At 33.6% G+C, this 19,788-nt stretch overlaps 1 protein-coding gene across 2 annotated transcripts in view; it reads left to right on the forward strand.

Moving 5' to 3' along the window:
* Window positions 1-376: 376 nt before the first annotated feature.
* zmp:0000001167 (protein phosphatase 1 regulatory subunit 12A) overlaps window positions 377-19,788 on the forward strand; it is a 31,163-nt gene continuing 11,751 nt past the window's right edge. For both annotated transcript variants that reach the window (XM_058767020.1, XM_058767021.1), the window contains exons 1-13: window positions 377-728; window positions 9,619-9,749; window positions 10,016-10,134; window positions 12,231-12,387; window positions 12,516-12,660; window positions 13,626-13,700; window positions 15,270-15,352; window positions 15,574-15,767; window positions 15,848-15,951; window positions 17,253-17,450; window positions 18,278-18,366; window positions 18,447-18,632; window positions 18,708-18,803. In XM_058767020.1, the coding sequence (XP_058623003.1) occupies window positions 453-728; window positions 9,619-9,749; window positions 10,016-10,134; window positions 12,231-12,387; window positions 12,516-12,660; window positions 13,626-13,700; window positions 15,270-15,352; window positions 15,574-15,767; window positions 15,848-15,951; window positions 17,253-17,450; window positions 18,278-18,366; window positions 18,447-18,632; window positions 18,708-18,803 (1,853 nt within the window). In that variant the 5' untranslated portion in view covers window positions 377-452. The remainder of the gene's footprint in view (window positions 729-9,618; window positions 9,750-10,015; window positions 10,135-12,230; window positions 12,388-12,515; window positions 12,661-13,625; window positions 13,701-15,269; window positions 15,353-15,573; window positions 15,768-15,847; window positions 15,952-17,252; window positions 17,451-18,277; window positions 18,367-18,446; window positions 18,633-18,707; window positions 18,804-19,788) is intronic.

Here is a 19,788-nt window from a genome sequence, read left to right on the forward strand (position 1 = left end):
CATGTTCCATGAAGATAATTAAAAAAATTCCTACCATAAATAATAGGTATATCAAAACTTAATTTTTGATTAGTAATATGCATGGCTAAGAAATTAATTTAGACAAATTTAAAGGCAATTTTCTCAGTAGGTGTATTTTGATTTTTGCACCCTTAGATTCCAGATTTTCAAATAGCTTCAAATGTCCTATCTTAACAAACCATACATCAATGGAAAGCTTATTTATTATTTTTTTTTTTTAAATGACCCTTATGACTGGTTTTGTGGTCCAAGGTCACATTTATATTTTGTCGAACCTTCTCAGCGATTCCCTCCCTCCGTGATTGATTCACAAACCGAATCAGTTCGAATGAATCATTTCAAAGAATCGGTTCAAACGAACGATTCCTACGTGAATCGGACATCACTTGTCTGATACACTGAAACTCCCCGGGAGAAACCGAGGGAGGAAGATGGCGGCCACTGACCGTTCCCGGTCCGAAGCGGCAAAGCAGCGGCGGCAGGATCAGCTGCAGCGGTGGCAGGGCTCGGAGACGGATCGGACCGGGGCGGAGGCGAGGAGCCAGTCCTCCGCTCCCGGAAACCGACGGGCCAGAGTGCGCTTCGCCCAGGGCGCTGTGTTTATGGCCGCCTGCTCCGCCGGGGACCGGGAGGAGGTGGCGGAGCTCCTGCGGCAGGGAGCAGATATCAACCACGCAAATATAGACGGGCTGACGGCGCTGCATCAGGTAACGTATCCGGAGCATGTTTGCTTCTTCACACTGAAGTTTGACTCGGTTTGGAAACTTTTGCCAAAGTTCACAAACTTTTCTCGGCGCCGTTCTCAGCTTGTGGTTCGATGACAAGCAAGGATGTCTAGAATCATGATAAACAGGAGAAAACTCTTAAACATCTAGTTTATATCTGCCAGAAATGCTATCTTTGTGTTCATTTTTTTCATACGTTTAAAAAAAAAAAAAATACCGCTTTATACCAAAAATATGACCTTTAATAATGTCAATGATGGAAGCATCAAGTAAAAAGTAGTGAAATATGCTACTAAATACATGGGTGTGTACACAGTTTATTGTTTTTAACCATATTTGATTCAAATTATAAGTACTTTTTAAAGGTTATTCAATTTGGCCCAAACAAAAGGTGGCTTTTTATAAATAAGTTATAATATGTGATTAAAAACCTAAACTTATAGGGTCTAAAGGGGTCCTCTGTGTTTTAGGGGTTTGTTGTCACATGACAAAAAAGCCTTCATGGATGTTTGTTATGCCACACTGACTTCGATTTGGCGGACGAATGTTTTTCACATATTAATAATATTTTGAATCAAAACTGGTGCTTATTTTTAGTGACGTAACATTAAAAAATAACCCAAACTACTTCATTTAAAGAAATTTTTCGATCATTTACGCTACCTATTGTGACTTTTTACCTCACACTTCTGATTTTCTCACAATTAATATAAAATATATACTCCCAATTCTTAGATGAAAAGTCTGATTTGTGAGATATAAACTCGCAAAAGTCAAAATTGTGAGAGAAAAACTCGTAATTACCTCTTTAATTTAAACATAAAAAAAAAAAAAAAAAAAACAACAGAATTTGGAGATTTAAACTCAGAATTCAGAGAAAAGAATTAGAATTCTGAATTTTTCTGTTTTTTTCCCTCCAGAATTCTGAGTTACGTCTTGTAATTCTGTGTTTAAGTTGCAGTTACCTTATTTTTATTGATTTATTCCCTGGCAGAAACCGGCTTTCTGTACATTTTTGACGTAAAGCTGCACAAAACAAAAAAAATTACTTAAATTCACGAATGAAAACATATTAATTGTAGAAAAGGTGTATTCGAGCAAATTCTTAATGTGTTTTTGATCATAATAGATCCTGACAAAAGAAATTAGCATCACTGATCTCTATACAATATACCAAACATGCTAAAAAGTATTATTTGTTTTAACTGGTTCATTGTAAACATGCGTATTAAAGTGGAGATTTAAACCTAAAGTGACTTTGAAAGTCAGTTGCAAAATGCCCAAAGTCTAGAATCGCATTGGGTGTTTTAGGCCTGAAGTCTGACATTTTGACGTGTGTGTACTATTATAATATCACAAACTGTATTTCCAGGACATATTTAGTTTTGCACTAAGGCCAGTTGCTAGGTTGTCTTGCTGGTGTGGTTTTGCGTTCCTCTGGTGCAGATGAATCTGGACTCTCTGTGTAGTTGTTTGCGTGATGTTTTTGCAGTACCAGGGTTGCTGTTGTTGTTTTAATGCCGCCCAGGGAGTGTCTTGGGCCCGTACCGAGGCTGTCACGTTGAATGTGGCGACTGCCCACTTCTGACTCCGCCGTACCAGCATCCAGACTGAACTGGCATAGCAAGACTTTCCTCATATCTTCTGAGCTGTATCAGAGAATGACTGGAATTCACACCGGCCCTTTTCATTCGCTGTTTGTTTTGTTCTTTTTTTCTTTCTTCCTCTGAGCTGTGTATGTTGTTTTTTTTAATGACATGTTTAGGAGGGGTTATTTTTGGCTTTTGTTGTCTCAGCCTTTTGTTTCGACAATAACGTTTTCTTCAGAAACCAGCTAATCCTGATATAGAGCTTTGAATGAGAAAAGGCCTGTTTTTTGGTTGAAAAATGATAGTATGTTTGAGGTAATTGTTATGTGTCTGCTTGAATCTATTATCACAAGCTTCTGTTGAAGAGAGCCACTTTAAAAAAGCTGCAGAAGGTTTTGCTCAAATCCACTCTAGGCTTGAAAAAATATGAAGTGCACGCTTTTTTTGATTCAGACAGGTGGTCATGTGGTTAGATACGAGAGCAGCTATTGGCTGGCGCTCTGCTGATGTTTGTAGGAAGCTCAGACCGAAGTATTCTGAAGTTCTGAGGAAGTAGCGGCTTTGACGTGAGCTCTTTAAAGTGAGTGTAGTCACCTGTGTACCACGCATTCTCTAATCTTATCGTACAACCAGGAACAAGTCGTATTTATTTGGAAGCCTATTTCTGCCATAGGATATAAGGATATAAAAATAAAAAAGGCAATGATGATTTTTTTTTTTAAGCTCACAATGGGAATAGAATTGTAAGATATATTTTTCTCGCAATTCTGAGTTTGCATCTTGCAGTTTCTGACAATTTTTTCAGAATTATTACTTTATATACTTAAAATTGCAAGGAAAATAAGTCCAAGTTGTAAGATAAAGGTCGCATTCATTCATTCACTCACAAACAAGCTTCCATATATTTCACCACAAAGTAGAACGGAATTACATTTTTCAAATGGTTTGCTATATACAAACAAACACAAATGTTACAAATATACAAGTAAATGTTAAATTATATAAATTGAGTCTTTTTTAGGACCTTTAGGATTTTTAGCATTATATTTTTATGACAGTTAAACACATTTTCCTCTTAAATTTCTCTTTCCATAGTGTAAGAAAAAAAATGGATACATTATTTATGTTATACATTTGTATGATATACATCTTGATAGTCTATATTGTAGTGCATTTAATTTGATATTTAATTTATAAAAATGTTGGAAATGAATTACAATGATTTTAACAATGAACATAATTATAATAATAATTAATGTGTAATCTAAAAATAGGCTATTTATATGTATGTATAAATTAAATTAAGAAATAATGAATTATTAAAAATTAAACATTAAAATAGTTAAGGTTTTTACATTTTATATATATATATCACCCATATATATATATATATATATATATATATATATATATATATATATATATATATATATATATATATATATATATATAATATATATACACACACATTAATAATTACAATTTTATAGATAGATAAATAGGTTTTATCACTACGAGACATATTGAATGTTTAGGTTAGATTTATGAGATACAACAATACACTAGTCACTGTCTGAGTGCGTTTCTGTCAGCGTATCTTAGTGTCTACTGTGTTGCCATGACATGAATATGCAGAATTTCATGAGAGCATAAAATAAAATGAAACCACAGTTTCTTGATTGCTAACTGGGAACACAGCCTGTGTGTGTGTGTGTGTGTGTGTGTGTGTGTTTGGCTCTGGACAGAATCAGTGTCACATCCTGTCAAAGACACTGCTTTGGCCTCTACACACACACACACACACACAAACACGTCCCCTCCGTCACAGATAGTTACAGCAATGGTTTACCTTCCAATGGTCCTAAAGTAAACAGTCGTTCGGTACACAGATGGACAGGCAGGACGGAGGATTGTGAGCAGATCTTCTCTTAAAGGTTCCTCAGAAGAAACACCAGCTTGAGTCAGTCCTTGGCATTTATATATCTTATGTATTTTGTATGTCTCAGCAATGCAATTGTCAATTCAAAATGTATAATAATTTATGGAAATTGTAGCTTTGTAGCTATAAAGAACACTTTATAGCCAATTGAATTACCATATTAATTTTAAATTATACCATTATTAATAAATTTATTATACCGTTATATTTATACCATATTAATATATTTTGGAAAATTTGGACGCTGCTTGTCCTGGCTCATATTCATTTTCATATTTATAAAATGGAGAGTTCTGGTCCTAAATACTGATCGGTTAGTAGTACATCTTTGTAGTTTAATTATGTTGCTTATATTTTATTTAGTTATATTAATTATTATTATTTAGCATTTAATTTTTTTCATATTTAGATTCCTGTTAGCATGAATGCAAAAACATATCAGTTTTGATTGATAAGTAAATAATTATTTTCATGCTATGGCTTCTGACCAATAAGTGGTAGATATGTAAACTTACACTTTTTGTCCAAAATAAATAAAATAAAGGGTTAAATTTATCCTGTAATCTTGTGCTACACCTTTAAAGTTATCGATAGGTGTTAGATAAAGTGATATTAAGTCTTGAGATATATATATATATATATGTATATATGTATTTTTTTTTGTAGTCATATTTGTATTTGCATATATAATTATATTCATATTTTTGGTATTCTTATTTATATTCAGATTGTATTTATGTATTGTACATTCCAGTTTTATTTTAGCCTCATTATAGTGTTCCTTAATATTTTGGATCCATTTTTAGTTTTAGTAATTTTGTTGTATTTTACATTTTTAGTAGTTTTTTAAATATATTTATGTCTATATAGTTTTTATAAATTTGTATCGCAGTTATTTTAGTAAATAAAAATAAAGTTTTTAAAATATTTTATTTCAGTTAACATTTTCATTTTATTTCTAGTAATGAAAATGGTTTTATTTAACTATAATTACCCTATAGTACATTAATATTCATGTTTATATTACGTATTTATTTTATTAATCGTTGCATGTGTGATAATGCTCTGTCGTTGCTCATCCCGATCTTATTCCTGTTGTCCCGTTGTTGCTTGGTAACAGGAATTAAATATAGTCAGTGCTCTTTAAGTTTTTCCATGCCTTCCATCCAAAGGCTTTCTCTCTCTGTCATTCTCCAGTGAGCGCATGGAAAACATTCTTCATACAGTACAAGCGGCTGTTGTCATAGGCAAAGGCCAGTCGCTCTCTGAGAGACACACACACACACACACACACACACACTCATTCAGTGACCCTGTTGAGAACTTCACACCTTCTCCATACAGAAGTTTCCCAGTGTTCCTCAGAAACCCACACAAACACACACAATGAGGAAGGGGTCAGGAACAGAGCGGCCTTCTGTTCTCCTGCACACAGAGAGCAGAGCGAGCACAGCGTACGTGGAGATTTCTATAGGCACTCCTCTGGGAGCCGCTCGCTTTGGCTGTTAAGCCTTTTTCCCCCGTCGTGCCTAAAAACAGTGGTATTTCTCAGTGGTAAACTCACTGTAACGTGGCCTGTCTGCTGTCTGCAGTAGCATAATGTCTGCAGATTCTTAGAGATTTAAAGTAGCTAAACAATGTATAAGCTGCACTACGATGTACTAACAAACAGTGTTTTAGTTATGTAGACATCATTAGATATGATAGCTATATAAATAAAAATATAATTAAAAAGTGGCCTCTTAAATAGCTTGAATGTTGATGGCTTCTTGTTAGTGACTTTATATTTATACACTACCGTTTAAAAGTTTGCGGTTGGTAAGAATTTTTAATGCTTTTTAAAGAAGTCTCTTCTGCTCATTAAGGCTGCATTTATGTGCTCAAAAATAAAAACAGTAATTTTGTGAAATATTCAAAATGATCAAAGCTGAATTTTCAGCATCATTGCTCCAGTCTTCAGTGCCACGTGATCCTTCAGAAATCATTCTGATATGCTGATTTGCTGCTCATGAAACATTTCTGATTAATATAAATGTTGAAAATAGCTGATTAATATTTTTGTGGAAACAGTGATACAGGGTTTTTCCTACCAAAAGAACAGCATTTATTTGAATCTTTTGTAATTTTATGAATGTCTGTACTATCACATTTGATCAATTTAATGAGCCCTTCCTGAGTAAAAGGAAATTTTTAATTAATTAATTAAAAAAAAAAAATCTAACATAATTATATGGTTATATGTATTTCTTTCTTTGTTAATTTACCTTGCATTACTTATTTAACTTACTTTACTTACTAACTCAGGTCAGGTTGACCATTCAGTTACTCACTTTACTTAGTTACTTTACTTACTAACTCGGGTCAGGTTGACCGTTCAGTTATTTACTTTACTAAGGTTACTTTACTTACTAACTCAGGTCAGGTTGACCATTCGGTTACTCACTTTACTTAGTTACTTTACTTACTAACTCAGGTCAGGTTGACCGTTCAGTTATTTACTTTACTTAGTTACTTTACTTACTAACTCATGTCAGGTTGACCATTCGGTTACTCACTTTACTTAGTTACTTTACTTACTAACTCAGGTCAGGTTGACCGTTCAGTTATTTACTTTACTTAGTTACTTTACTTACTAACTCATGTCAGGTTGACCATTCGGTTACTCACTTTACTTGCTTACTTTACTTACTAATTAAGGTCACTTACTTAATTCACTTAATTAGTCACTTACTTGCATTAGTTGCTTTACTTACTAACTCAGGTCAGTTTACCATATAATTACTTAATTTACTTACTTAGTCACTTATTTTACCTTAATTTACTTGGTTATTTTACTTACCTTACTTAGTTACTTGACTTACTAACTCGGGTCTGGTTGGATCTTAGATACGTTCTTACTTTACTTACTAAGGTCAGGTTGACCATTCGATTACTCACTTTACTTGGTTACTTGGGTACTTTACTTACTTTACTACCTCAGGTCAGTTACTTAATTTACTTACTTAGTCACTTATTTTACTCAGTTAGTTTACTTAGTTATTTTCTTTACTTACTAACTCAGGTTAGGTTAACCATTCTATTACTCACGTTACTTAGTTACTTTGCATACTAACTCGGGTCAGTTTACAGTTCAGTTACTTAATTTACTTAGTCACTTACTTTGCTCAGTTAGTTTACTTAGTTATTTTCTTTACTTACTAACTAGAGTCAGTTTATCATTCAGTTACTTAATTTTCTTAGTCACTTACTTTGCTCAGTTAGTTTACTTAGTTATTTTCTTTACTTACTAACTCAGGTTAGGTTAACCATTCAATTACTCACATTACTTAGTTACTTGACTTACTAACTCAGGTCTGTTTAGGTCTTAGATACGTTCTTACTATACTTACTAAGGTCAGGTTGACCATTCGATTACTCACTTTACTTGGTTACTTAGGTATTTTCTTACTTTACTAACTCAGGTCAGTTACTTAATTTACTTACTTAGTCACTTACTTTACTCAGTTTACTTAGTTACTTTCTTTATTTACCTTAGTTAATTTACTTACTAACTAGAGTCAGTTTATCGTTCAATTACTTAATTTTCTTACTTAGTTACTTTACTTACTATCTCAGGTCAGTTTACCGTCCAGTTATCAAACTTGAACAGAAAAATTGGCACTAAATACAACAATCTAAACAACTTGATTTATTTTATAAAACTTTATGTAACTATATTTATAATCAGCAGCAGAGTTGGTGTACTTGGACTCGGACTGCAATTAATCTCGGACTCGGTTGGACTCACTTTTACTCGAACTTTACATGGATTCGGACATTTTGGACTCAAGAGTGCAGATGAATCCACGTCATATGTAACATGAAAGATAAATAAGTAACGACATAAAATTATAATAAAAATACATTAATAAATGTCTCCCACTCATACTCAATTGGTTTAGGACTAGGACTCGATTCGGACTCGACAATGTGAACTCAGACCGAACATTAATCAGCAGGACTTGACTGATGATCAGTATTCATTGTGCATTAAATTATGACTTGAATAAATCAGTGAATCTTTTTTATTATTTCATTGAAATGAACTGTTTTGTTAACTCAGTCAAAACGGACAGGGTCAATCTAAGTGTGTACACTCATTACCTCATTAGCTTTCTTTGATGTTATAAAGTGGTGTTGTAGTGTTCAGTCATGCTACACAGCTGCCGACAAAATAGCTTTTTATTGGAAAAGCTACAGTTTTGTAAAAACACATGCAGTTGAGTTAGTAATGCTGCTGGTTTTAGGATGTTACTCCTCAACACTGATTACAACCTGCACATGTACAGTATGTGTACAGTAACACATCCATCATGTAAACGCTTCGCTGACTAATTATTGTTTTGCCTGCAGCCAGTGGCAGCTGTGTCTGACTGAAACTCTAGGGACATGAAAACACAGATTTCCCATGATGCAACAAAAGACTGGCACCAGCAGTGTCGTAAAGATGATGTCAGCAGGAATGTCATGATGATTTGTCAGTAGAGTTATTCAGACAAGAGCGCTCAGCTGATAAGAGTCATGCATCACTTTGTGTTCATTTTTTACACGCTATGTGTGTGTAATTGAAGGTCAAAGGTAAAGGGCAGTGTCTTATGGTTGAAAAATACATGTACAGACTTAATGATGAATGATTTATTAGTAGGATGCAATAAGGTTATTATACTAAAACAATACAAAAAATAGTATGCTACTTAAAATAAATAACTGAAATTAAATAAAATATAAAAAACCTTTAACATAGCTAGTTGCCATTTTTATTTAGTTTAACTTGATGTACTAAAATAACAAACTAAAATATAAATTAATTAAATTATATAGACATAATTAAAAATAACAAAATATTAAAACTTGAAGTAAATGAAAAAGAAAATGGACAATATAAAAATGAAACATAATGCAAAATATTGTTTTCATTTTAATTTGAGTTAATTTTAGTAGTTTTTTTTAGTAAATTAGTTTTTGCATGTATAGTTTTTATGAAGTTTTAGTTATTTTAATACTTCAACTTGAAGTATGAAATCAGAAATGTTGCCTTAGCAACTAGCTGAAATAAAATAAAGTTTTTTATGTATATATTTTAATTGATTTCAGTGAATGTTTATTTATTTTCAAGTATTGAGAATTGAGTTAGTTTTAGTTTTAGTTAACGACAATAGCCCTGGTCTAAACAATAAACATTTTTAGCATATTGATTATCAGCCATAACTACATTTTTACATTTTCAGAAGAGAATCTGAGTTTTGGTCAGAATGACTATATTAGGAAATTTCTCTTTAAACGCATTTTCTCGTTCTCTCCTCAGGCCTGTATTGATGAAAATGCAGATATGGTTCAGTTTCTGGTTGAGAGCGGCAGTGACGTGAACCGAGGAGACAACGAAGGCTGGACGCCCCTCCACGCCGCGGCCTCCTGCGGCTTCATCCAGATCGCAAAGTCAGTAACTCACTTCCACAGTCTAGTGAGCTGCCTACCTAGACGACATGCTACTGCCTTCTTAGATGCCCTGTGCCTGAAATTCATATTTTCTTCAGAGTACTGATAATTTTAGCTAAGTCTCATTAAAATGCATGAAATATTTGTGTTCTATGTGTTTTTAATCTTGTCAGATTCTATTGGAATCTCCTGTAAGTTGAGTCGCCACTGTTCAAAGTTTACCGTTGCAACATTGTAATGTTTATATTTCTCTCTACCTTTTGCAGGTACTTGATTGAACACGGCGCTCATGTGGGAGCGGTGAACAGTGAGGGTGAACTTCCTCTCGATGTCGCTACTGAGGACGTCATGGGGAGACTGCTTAAAGCAGAGATTAAAAAACAGGGTGAGAGATTCAAACCCTAGAAAAAGAAAAATATGATGGAGTGAAAGAGAGAATTTGAGATTGTAGAAAAACAGAGAGACATCATTGTTATTATTGTTCTCATTGTTAACTAAATCTAAAACGATTAAAAAGGTTTTCAATAAAATAAATATTAATTATTAAAAATAAAAATGATATGAAAAACTTAAACTTGAAGAAGTTAAACCTAAAAAAACATTTTAAAAAATTAAATTAACAAGAAAAAAAAAAAAAATTATGCCTTGGCAAATAACTGAAATAAATATATTAAGTTGAAGTGCTAAAATTACAGAAACTAAAACTGGGGGAAAAAAATAAAGCTAAATAGAAATATGAAAAATAAAATTAAAATGACAAAAGCACATAACAAGATTTCTAAAATTTAAATATTATTAAAATATTAAAATAAATGCTAATGCAAAATATTAATAAATACTATAATGCTATATAGATAATACTAAAATAATAACACTTGTTTGCACATATTATCGGTGCTAAATGTAAGCCTAATTGTTTCCAGAATGTTTTGTGCTTCATTCACTGAAGCTGCTTACAGATGTAGTCAGAAATTCATGTGATCACATTGCATTTTCTGTGTAACCTTAATTTATTCTGGTGCATCAGACACAACAACAGTAAAAGACCACCTACTTGCCTGTCAGTCATTCTTGCTAAACTTTACTGACTGCATAATTGTGTTTATAATAAAATCATTTTCTGATCAAAAAACAAAAAGTCCTTTCCCGAGGACTAGAGATCCTTTCTCTCGCCCACTTCACTTCCTGTCTGATCTTTCCTGTAGCAATAAAGGCAAAAAAATGCCAACAAATAAATCTTTTTAAAAAGTGCTTTAAAATGGACCTAATTTTGTACAAAATATAATTTCTTATTTTTCCTTTCGAACTGCGTCATTTCTTTGCAAGATTCCCATTTGAACAAATACAGGTTCACGTTATCTGTCTTAAACGCTCCATCTGTCTGATTGTGACCTGCTGTGTTCACAATCCTATTAAAACCTTAGTCGACTCAAAAGCGCTCACAGAAGCTCACTGTAGATGTGTGTGTGTGTGTGTGCGTGTGCTTATAGGATGTTTGGCTTTAACAGTAACAGTATGTGAATTTCCCACATCAAGAACTTAATTAAAAACACTGGAGCTGTGCAGGGATTTTATAAACTTCCTCTTGTTGCTTGTTAGATGTGATCGCTTTTGTGAATGTGGGTGTGTCTTTGTGTCCTGAAAAGAATAGTTCACCCAAAAGTGAAAATTTGCTAATAATTTACTCTCCCTCAGGCCATCCGAGATGTAGATGAGTTTGTTTTTTCATCAGATTTGGAGAAATGTAGCATTACATCACATGCTCAGCAATGGATCCTCTGCAGTGAATGCGTGCCGTCAGAATGAGAGTCCAAACAGCTGATAAAAACATCACAATAATCCACACCACTCCAGTCCATCAGTTAACATCTTGTGAAGCAAAAAGCTGTATGTTTATAAGAAACAAATCCATCATTTTAAGGTGCTTTAACTTCAAACTGTTGCTAAAATACAAGTCCTCTATCCATAATATTACTTCCTCCAGTGAAAAAGCCATCTCGTCTGAATCAGGAGAGAAATATGCACAGATTAAGTAGCCAAAACATACATATACATATATATATATTCTAAACAAATATGTCGGTGGATTTTGATGTGAGGCGACAACATAGGATGGACTTTTTACCTGGAGGAAGTGTTTTTATGGATTATGGACTGTTTTTATCAGCTGTTTGGACTCTCATTCTGACGGCACCCATTCACATCCATTGGTGAGCAAGTGATGCAATGCTACATTTCTCCAAATCTGAAGAAGAAATAAACTCATCTACATCTTGTATTGGGCTAAGGGTGAGTACTTTTTCAGCAAATTTTCATTTTTGAGTAAACTAAAACTTCAAGTCCTTAAGAACAAACTGATCTTGAACAACAAAGACTCATGGTTCATTAAATTACCAGTAATATAATAATATGTTATATACTAAATCTGGCCTGTGCTGCCTGAGAAAGCATTATAATTGCTGTTTTTGAATGAACTTTCAGGTATTGATGTGGATCAGGCCAGGAGAGAGGAGGAGAGAGTGATGCTCCAGGATGCCATGGCCGTGTTGGAAGGAAGTGGTTCTCTGGTCCCTCATCTGAACACTCAGGCCACAGCGCTGCATGTCGCTGCTGCTAAAGGATACATTGAGGTGTTAAAGTGAGTGCGAGACACTTCACACTAAATGAGTGTTTTGAGTCTTCAAGAATCATCATGCATCTGTTTTTTTTTTTTTTTCTAACTCTCTTTTTAAAGCATTGTAATCTTTGTGTTTCTCTGCTCGTCAGGGTGCTGTTGAAGTGTGGGATAGACGTGGACAGTCGGGACAGTGATGGCTGGACAGCTTTTCACGCGGCGGCTCACTGGGGACAGGAAGAGGCCTGCATTCTGCTGGCTGAGCACATGTGTGACATGAACGCAGTCAATAATGTGGTACGAGGGTCTGTTATCACCCTAAAGCCCAAAGTATACTTCACTTTTTACGCGTACGCGAGGGACAGCGTACAGTGTGCGTGACGTGAATTTTGTCATCAGATCTCCGCCAGATTTTTGTAACCGCACATGCGCATTTAACTCAGTAATTAGTTTATCCACAAGGTGGCAACCCTGCCGTGGGGGTATCGATTAGCTGAAGAAAAACTGCATAAACTGAACAAAACCGGAATGCGGGGTTAGCTACAGCGACAGTGGAGACCTACGTAGACAAGAGATTGTGCGAAGAGGTTAGAAAATATCCTCATTTGTACAACTGTAGCATGAAAGAATACAAAGATATTTATGTGAGTTTTAACTCGTGGCGAGAGATCACGCAAACACTGGCCCCCGTTAGGCCAGGAGAGGTATTGCAATTTGGCGGAAAGCGCATGCATCAAAGAAGTATACTTTGGCCTTAAATGGGTTTATTTTACAACGACGACAGGCTAAGTGGACATTTATGGTGCCTACATGAAAAAATACTAAAGTAATTTATAGTAAATACTATAGTGTTTTTGAACCATACTATTGTAAAGTGTATTATACTGTATATATTATAGTATTTACAACACTTTAATGAATGCTACAGCATAATGTAGTATTAACTATAGTGAATTGTAATAAATACTATAGTATACTTTAGTTTTTACTACAGTAAACTAGTGTATTGTAGTATAATATACTCTATAGTTATAGAAAACTTAGTAAAGTTTTGGGTAAAGTAATTTGTTTATATTACTAATGTTGTTATATTACCACAGCAACTATATTATTACCACAACAAATCAATTCAAGTACTTTACTATAGTATGGTTCAAAAACACTGTAGTATTTTCAAAATAAGTAAATAAATGGCTATAAATATAAAGTCTTGTAAGTAACCAATTACAATCAAGTATTCATTGTGTATGTGTGTATCATAGGGCCAAACTCCACTCGACGTAGCCGATGAGAACATCGCTGATAACTTGGAAGATCTGCAGAAGAAGCAGAACGCTGTAAGTTTGGCTTGTGTTTATATGTCCGCTATCTTATCACCTCTTTGGTTTATGTTCAAAGAACGCTTTCACTCGGAGCAAATGAGCAGATATCTTTGCTGCATGAATGTTTAAAAACAACAGTGTTTGTGTGGTGTACGGAGCCAAAGTTACCAAACACACCTCCGTTCGTACTTGACAGAACTGCGTGTTCAGTATGAGGATATTTCAAGGAAGTGTGTGCAGTTAAGGTTGAATGCATCAGTGGTATTTTTAATAGGAATTTTACAGGGTTTGTGATGTCAGATTATCAGCATTAATGGCCCTATTAATGCATAAGCTTGTCCTACTTTATTGCAAGTTGCTAGCTTGACAGGTGAGTAATGAGTAATGTAGAGGAATTGAATCTCACAAAGTCACAACTGAGATAAAAATATAAATATTAATAAATACATAAATTGATAAATATATGTACAAATATTTGGGATGTGTATGTATGTGTATATGTATGTATATGTGTGTTGTCAAATAATTAATCACGATTAATCACATCCAAAATAAAAGTTTTTGTTTACATAATATATGTATATGTACAGTCTATATTTATGTGTATATAAATACACACACATGCATGTATATATTTCAGAAAAATTTTATGTTTAGAAATTAAATATATTTATTTATAATATATATTATATGAATATAAATATAGACATGTAAATACATGTAAATATTTTCAAAATATACTGTGTGTGTAAATAAATATACACAGAACACGATTATGCAAACAAACTTTTTTGTATGCGATTTATCTCGATTAATCGTTTGACAGTGCTAATATGTATGTGTATATATATATATATGTATGTATGTGTGTGTGTGTGTGTGTGTGTGTGTGTGTGTGTAAAAAGGCAAATATGCTTAATTTTATTCATGCAGAATATAATTTCTTCTTTTGTTGTAATCTGTATCTTTTTATATGACTAATTATTTATCAAAGTCGTGAATCTCACAAGGTCACAATTGAGGTGTATTTTTAATTTTTTTCCAAATAATATATAATAAATAATAATAATAATAATAATTAATATTAATTAATATATAAATATAAAAAGGCAAATATGCTTCATTTTCGTCATGCGGAATGTAAATTATTTTCTTTTATTTTGTTGTGATATATGACTTACATATTTTTGACACTTCCTGTGAGATTTACCCTTATTTATGGTCAAATAAATTAATCATTGATGAATTGTATTGTGAAAATAAAAAATTAATAATAATCAATTAAATTATAATACTGAAGAAATAAAATACAAACAAGTACTGTAATAAATATTCAGTTATTATTATTATTATTATTATAAAATATTTTTAGTATTCATAAAGAAATGCAAATTTGCTTCAAGCAGAATATAATTTCTTTTTTTTTTATTTTGTGGTGATATATGACATATTCTTGACTCTTTCTGTCAGGTTTACCCTTATTTATGCTAAAATAAAAAGATGAGGGATAGTTATGGTTGAATCATTTGGGAATTGATGTTTTAAATTATTAACAGCTGCTGTTGTTGTTTTTATCTCTTAAAGATGCGTTCAGAGAGACAGAAGATTCAGACGCCCGTCATTGAGACCAGCCCACCTGTTTCCACGGCGCCAACTCGCCCTCGCAGGTAACATCACATACGGTGTCCGATAACGCATCACTTCCTGTGTAACAAAACCCAGATTGATTCACCTTCATTTCATAGTTATTTTTCAGTAATGAAGCAAGTGAGTCGTTGAATAAAAAACTGATTCAATATCGAATATTGTGAATGTTCAGTATATAGTGTTACATCACATGACTTATTCTCAGCTCTCACTGATTGGCTGATTTTCATGTCACCTACAGGACGTCCATCTCTCGTATGAGCAGTAAAGAGAAGATCACCCTGCATGAGCGAGAGAAACATGCTCCGCCCACACTCCAGACTCTGCCCACAGAAGAGGACGAGGACGAGTCGACGCGCACAGCCGGCCAATCCAAACCCTCCAGCAGCTCCAGTTCAGAGGAAGAGAGCGAATCAGAGAGTGACACAGAGTCAGGTGACCAAACCCCGCCCGGTTTTGTTCTGGAAATCAAAAATCACATTAGCTAACTGATGAGTTTTTTTGTATCTCTTCAGAAAAAGCAAAAACTCGAGAACTGATCAACAACTTGAACAACAAACGCAATGCAGCGCCCGGAGCGAGCTCTGTGACCAACACTGCCCTTAACCAGGTTAAAAAGGTGACCAGAGAACTGCTAATGCTAAACTGCTTCAAAGCGTTGAAATTTTTGAAAAGTCGGCTGATTTGCAGAAAATTTGATGTCATTTAGAGCTTGTATATCCAAAACGATCTGGCAAATTTCTGGCTTTCAATGAAATTATTGATTCTGATTTTCTGAATCCAGCCACATTTTCTGTACAGCACAACTGTTTAACAGCTGTTTAACACATTTTCTGTAGTACAAAGTGCTAATATATACTAAAATAGTCACAAATCAATTCAAATGGCCACTAACAGCCAATTCAGCAGCCAAAAATGATTATTTCAATGGCTGATGATAATAAAATTATCACTAAAAAAAAAACAATTATTGCTGTGGCTATATTTGAAAATTGTAATGAATTTATTCGAAAATGAGAAATGTTGCTTTGGCAACTTCCTGAAAAAATATGTTTAGGCTTTGTTTTATTTCAAATAATGAAAAGGGAGAGCTGGTTATGTAGCCTAATGGGTCGCGTTTCAGTCACTATTTCATATTCATTCGGTTGTCTGACAACAGAAACAGTTAAATATATCAATGAAAACAGTTTTATTGAGAATTTAGCTGCATCAAAATACAGTATGTGGGCACAGAGAGGCAAACAAATGTAATAATAAATAATACATGTAGATTTTGCATGTTCAGAAGAAGTGAGCTGCCCTGTCATGCAAAAATGTAAACGGGTTTGTGTAAGTAAATTGCTCAGTGCAAAGAAAGAGAAGTAATGGGAACCTGGTATTATCTTTTTTCGTGTGTCTAATAGACATGAACAAGTTCTTTGGAAAACATCTATGACCTTTGAAACATGTCTAGTCTTCATGCTCTATGTTGACTATGGTTTCAATAATAATAAACATACATTTGCATAAAGCATCCATATTTGTCCATGCCCATGTTGATTAGAGTATTAAAAACTTGAAAAGTATTAATTTAAGGTACATTTAGAACAAATAAAAATGTGCGATTAAGTTGCAATTAATCACGAGTTAACTCATGACAATCATGTGATTAATCGCAATTAAATAAGTTAATCGATTGACAGCCATAGTATTTATATATACACAGTACACAGTTTACATTATGTAAACAAAACTTATTTTGGATACGATTAATCGTTTGACAGCACTAAATAGAATATAATATAATGCATGTAACATTGATCAAAAACAGACCCATCATAACCACCCAGCCCTTATACATATTAATGTGTAAATTAACAATAACGTACAATATTTGAATGTGTTTTTAATAATATAATATAATGTGTGGTGTGCTTGTAGGCTGAACCCGTCCGGGCCCCGGTGACAGAGGCTCCAGGTTCCTGGAGGACGTCTCTGCGTAAAGCAGGAAGTTCTGTGACACTGGGCTCGGCCGGGGCCTCTGATCCAGCCGCTGAGGCCCTCAAGGACACCGAAACTAAACTCGGAATGACACGCTCTGCATCCAGTCCCAGACTGAGCTCGGAATCCGACAATAAGGTAACACACATATACTGTATGTATACTGGATGCACTGTATGGGTGTACACAGTAATTTTATGTCACTGTAATTATATCAATAAATCTAGTTATTTTTAAAATAGAATTTTTTTTTTTTTTTTTTTTTCAGTTGAAAGGTGTTTTATATATTAAATATTTTATATATTAAATAACTGCGTGATGAGGCCTATTGTTGGACAGTCCAGTAAATAAATTTTTTTACAAAGTTAAGATATTTTTTTTTTACAAATTTTTAAGAAATTAATACTGTTATTCATCAAGGATGCATTAAATTGATCAAAAGTGACAGTAAAGACATTTATAATGTTACAGAAGATTTCTATTTGAAATAAATGCTGTTCTTTTTAACTTTCTATTAATTGAAGAATCCTGAAAAAATATTAAAAGTGCTAAAAATTGCAAAAGCATTAAGCTGTTTTCAGCATTGATAACAATAAGAAATGTTAGAAAGACTGGAGTAATGATGCTAAAAATTCAGCTTTGCATCAAAGGAATAAACTTTTTTATTTTATATATTTTAAATGGTAGTAATATTTCACAGTATTACTTTTTATACTGTATTTTTTATACATTTTTGGACCCTTTTTCTTTCAAAAACATTTAAAAGTATAAAAAAATGTAAAAATTATGTAAATGGAACTAATTGCTGTAAAGCAGTAAAACTAATATTGCAAAATAGATAGCTGATATAAATTGTTCAAAAACGGTACCATCATAACCATTATACATATTAATGTGAAAATGTATTATATTATATTATGTTATATTATACATTACCTCAAATTGATGTCATTTCCTGTGTTCAGGAGCCCAGGTTGGCCCGTGTTCAGCCCACTCCGTCCAGACGCCTTTTCAGCATCAGTGACACCAGCACCAACCCCGACAACCCCAGCAGGTGAGAGACACAGGAAACACTAAGACTATTTCCTGAGACTGAGAGTCTTCCAAGCTCATCCATCCTCTGTGTGTGTGTAGCTTGTTGAGCCGCAGCTCTTCGTACACGCGCCGATTGAACAGCCAGTCCAGCGCTGAAGTGTCAGCTCCGAACCCCTCGTTACCTCGCAGCTCGTCTTATGGAAGGAAACTTGATGACCCTTCAGTGACCTCTGTAACCACGGCAACCTCTGGACTGAGTCGCCTCAGTAATCTAGTGGCTCAGAGGTGCGTGTGTCTCCGATCGTGTGTGATTTGACTGTGTCTTTGTTGTATTTGTACGATCTGGTGTGTCTCTCGCAGGTCAGCTCAAGAAGAGGCCGAAAAGAAGGAACCAGTCTCGAATTCTGTAACCACGACAACCACATCAGGCGAGCCAGAGACCAAACAGAGACGCAAGTGAGTGTGTGACGACTTACACACGACAGAGTGCTAATAAACCTCTATTCTGCTGGAAAAAACACCTCACACTAGCCTGAAGTGACTTTTGACCCATTTACTTCCTTAAAACACTGTGAATGATGGATGTGTAGACATACATACACATACACATACACACACACACACACACATACATATATATATATATATGTATATGTGACATGTGACATGTGACCCTGGACCACAAAACCAGTCTTAAGTGTCAATTTTTCGAAATTTAGATTTATACATATAAATAAATAAGCTTTCCATCGATGTATGGTTTGATAGGATCGGACAATATTGAAAAATCTGGAATCTGAGGGTGCAAAAAAATCTAAATACAGAGAAAATCACCTTTTAAAGTTGTCCAAATGATGTTCTTGGCAATGCATATTACTAATCAAAAATGAAGTTTTGATATATTTACAGTAAGAAATTTACAAAATATCTTCATGGAACATGATCTTTACTTAATATCCTAATGATTTTTGGCATAAAAGACAAATTTATAATTTTGACCCATACAATGTGTCTTTGGCTATTGCTACAAATATACTCCAGCGACTTAAGACTGGTTTTGTGGTCCAGGGTCACATATAAAATTCGATCATTTACATTTTTTTGATATTTTTGATACATTTTCTCTCTCTCTCTCTCTATAAAATAATAAATTACATAATTTACTTCAGATTAATTTTAGTGCTGTCAAATCAATTAATTGCGATTGATCGCATCCAAAATAAAAGATTTTGTTTACATAATATATATGCGTGACACATACATGTATATATTTACGTGTGTGTGTGTGTGTGTGTGTGTATATATATATATATATATATATATATATATATATGTCTATATATATATATATATATATATATATATATATATATATATATATATATATATATATATATATATATATATATATATATATATATATATATATATATATATTCAT

This window comes from Onychostoma macrolepis, chromosome 25 (assembly GCF_012432095.1).
Source record: "Onychostoma macrolepis isolate SWU-2019 chromosome 25, ASM1243209v1, whole genome shotgun sequence".
Lineage (NCBI taxonomy): Eukaryota > Metazoa > Chordata > Actinopteri > Cypriniformes > Cyprinidae > Onychostoma > Onychostoma macrolepis.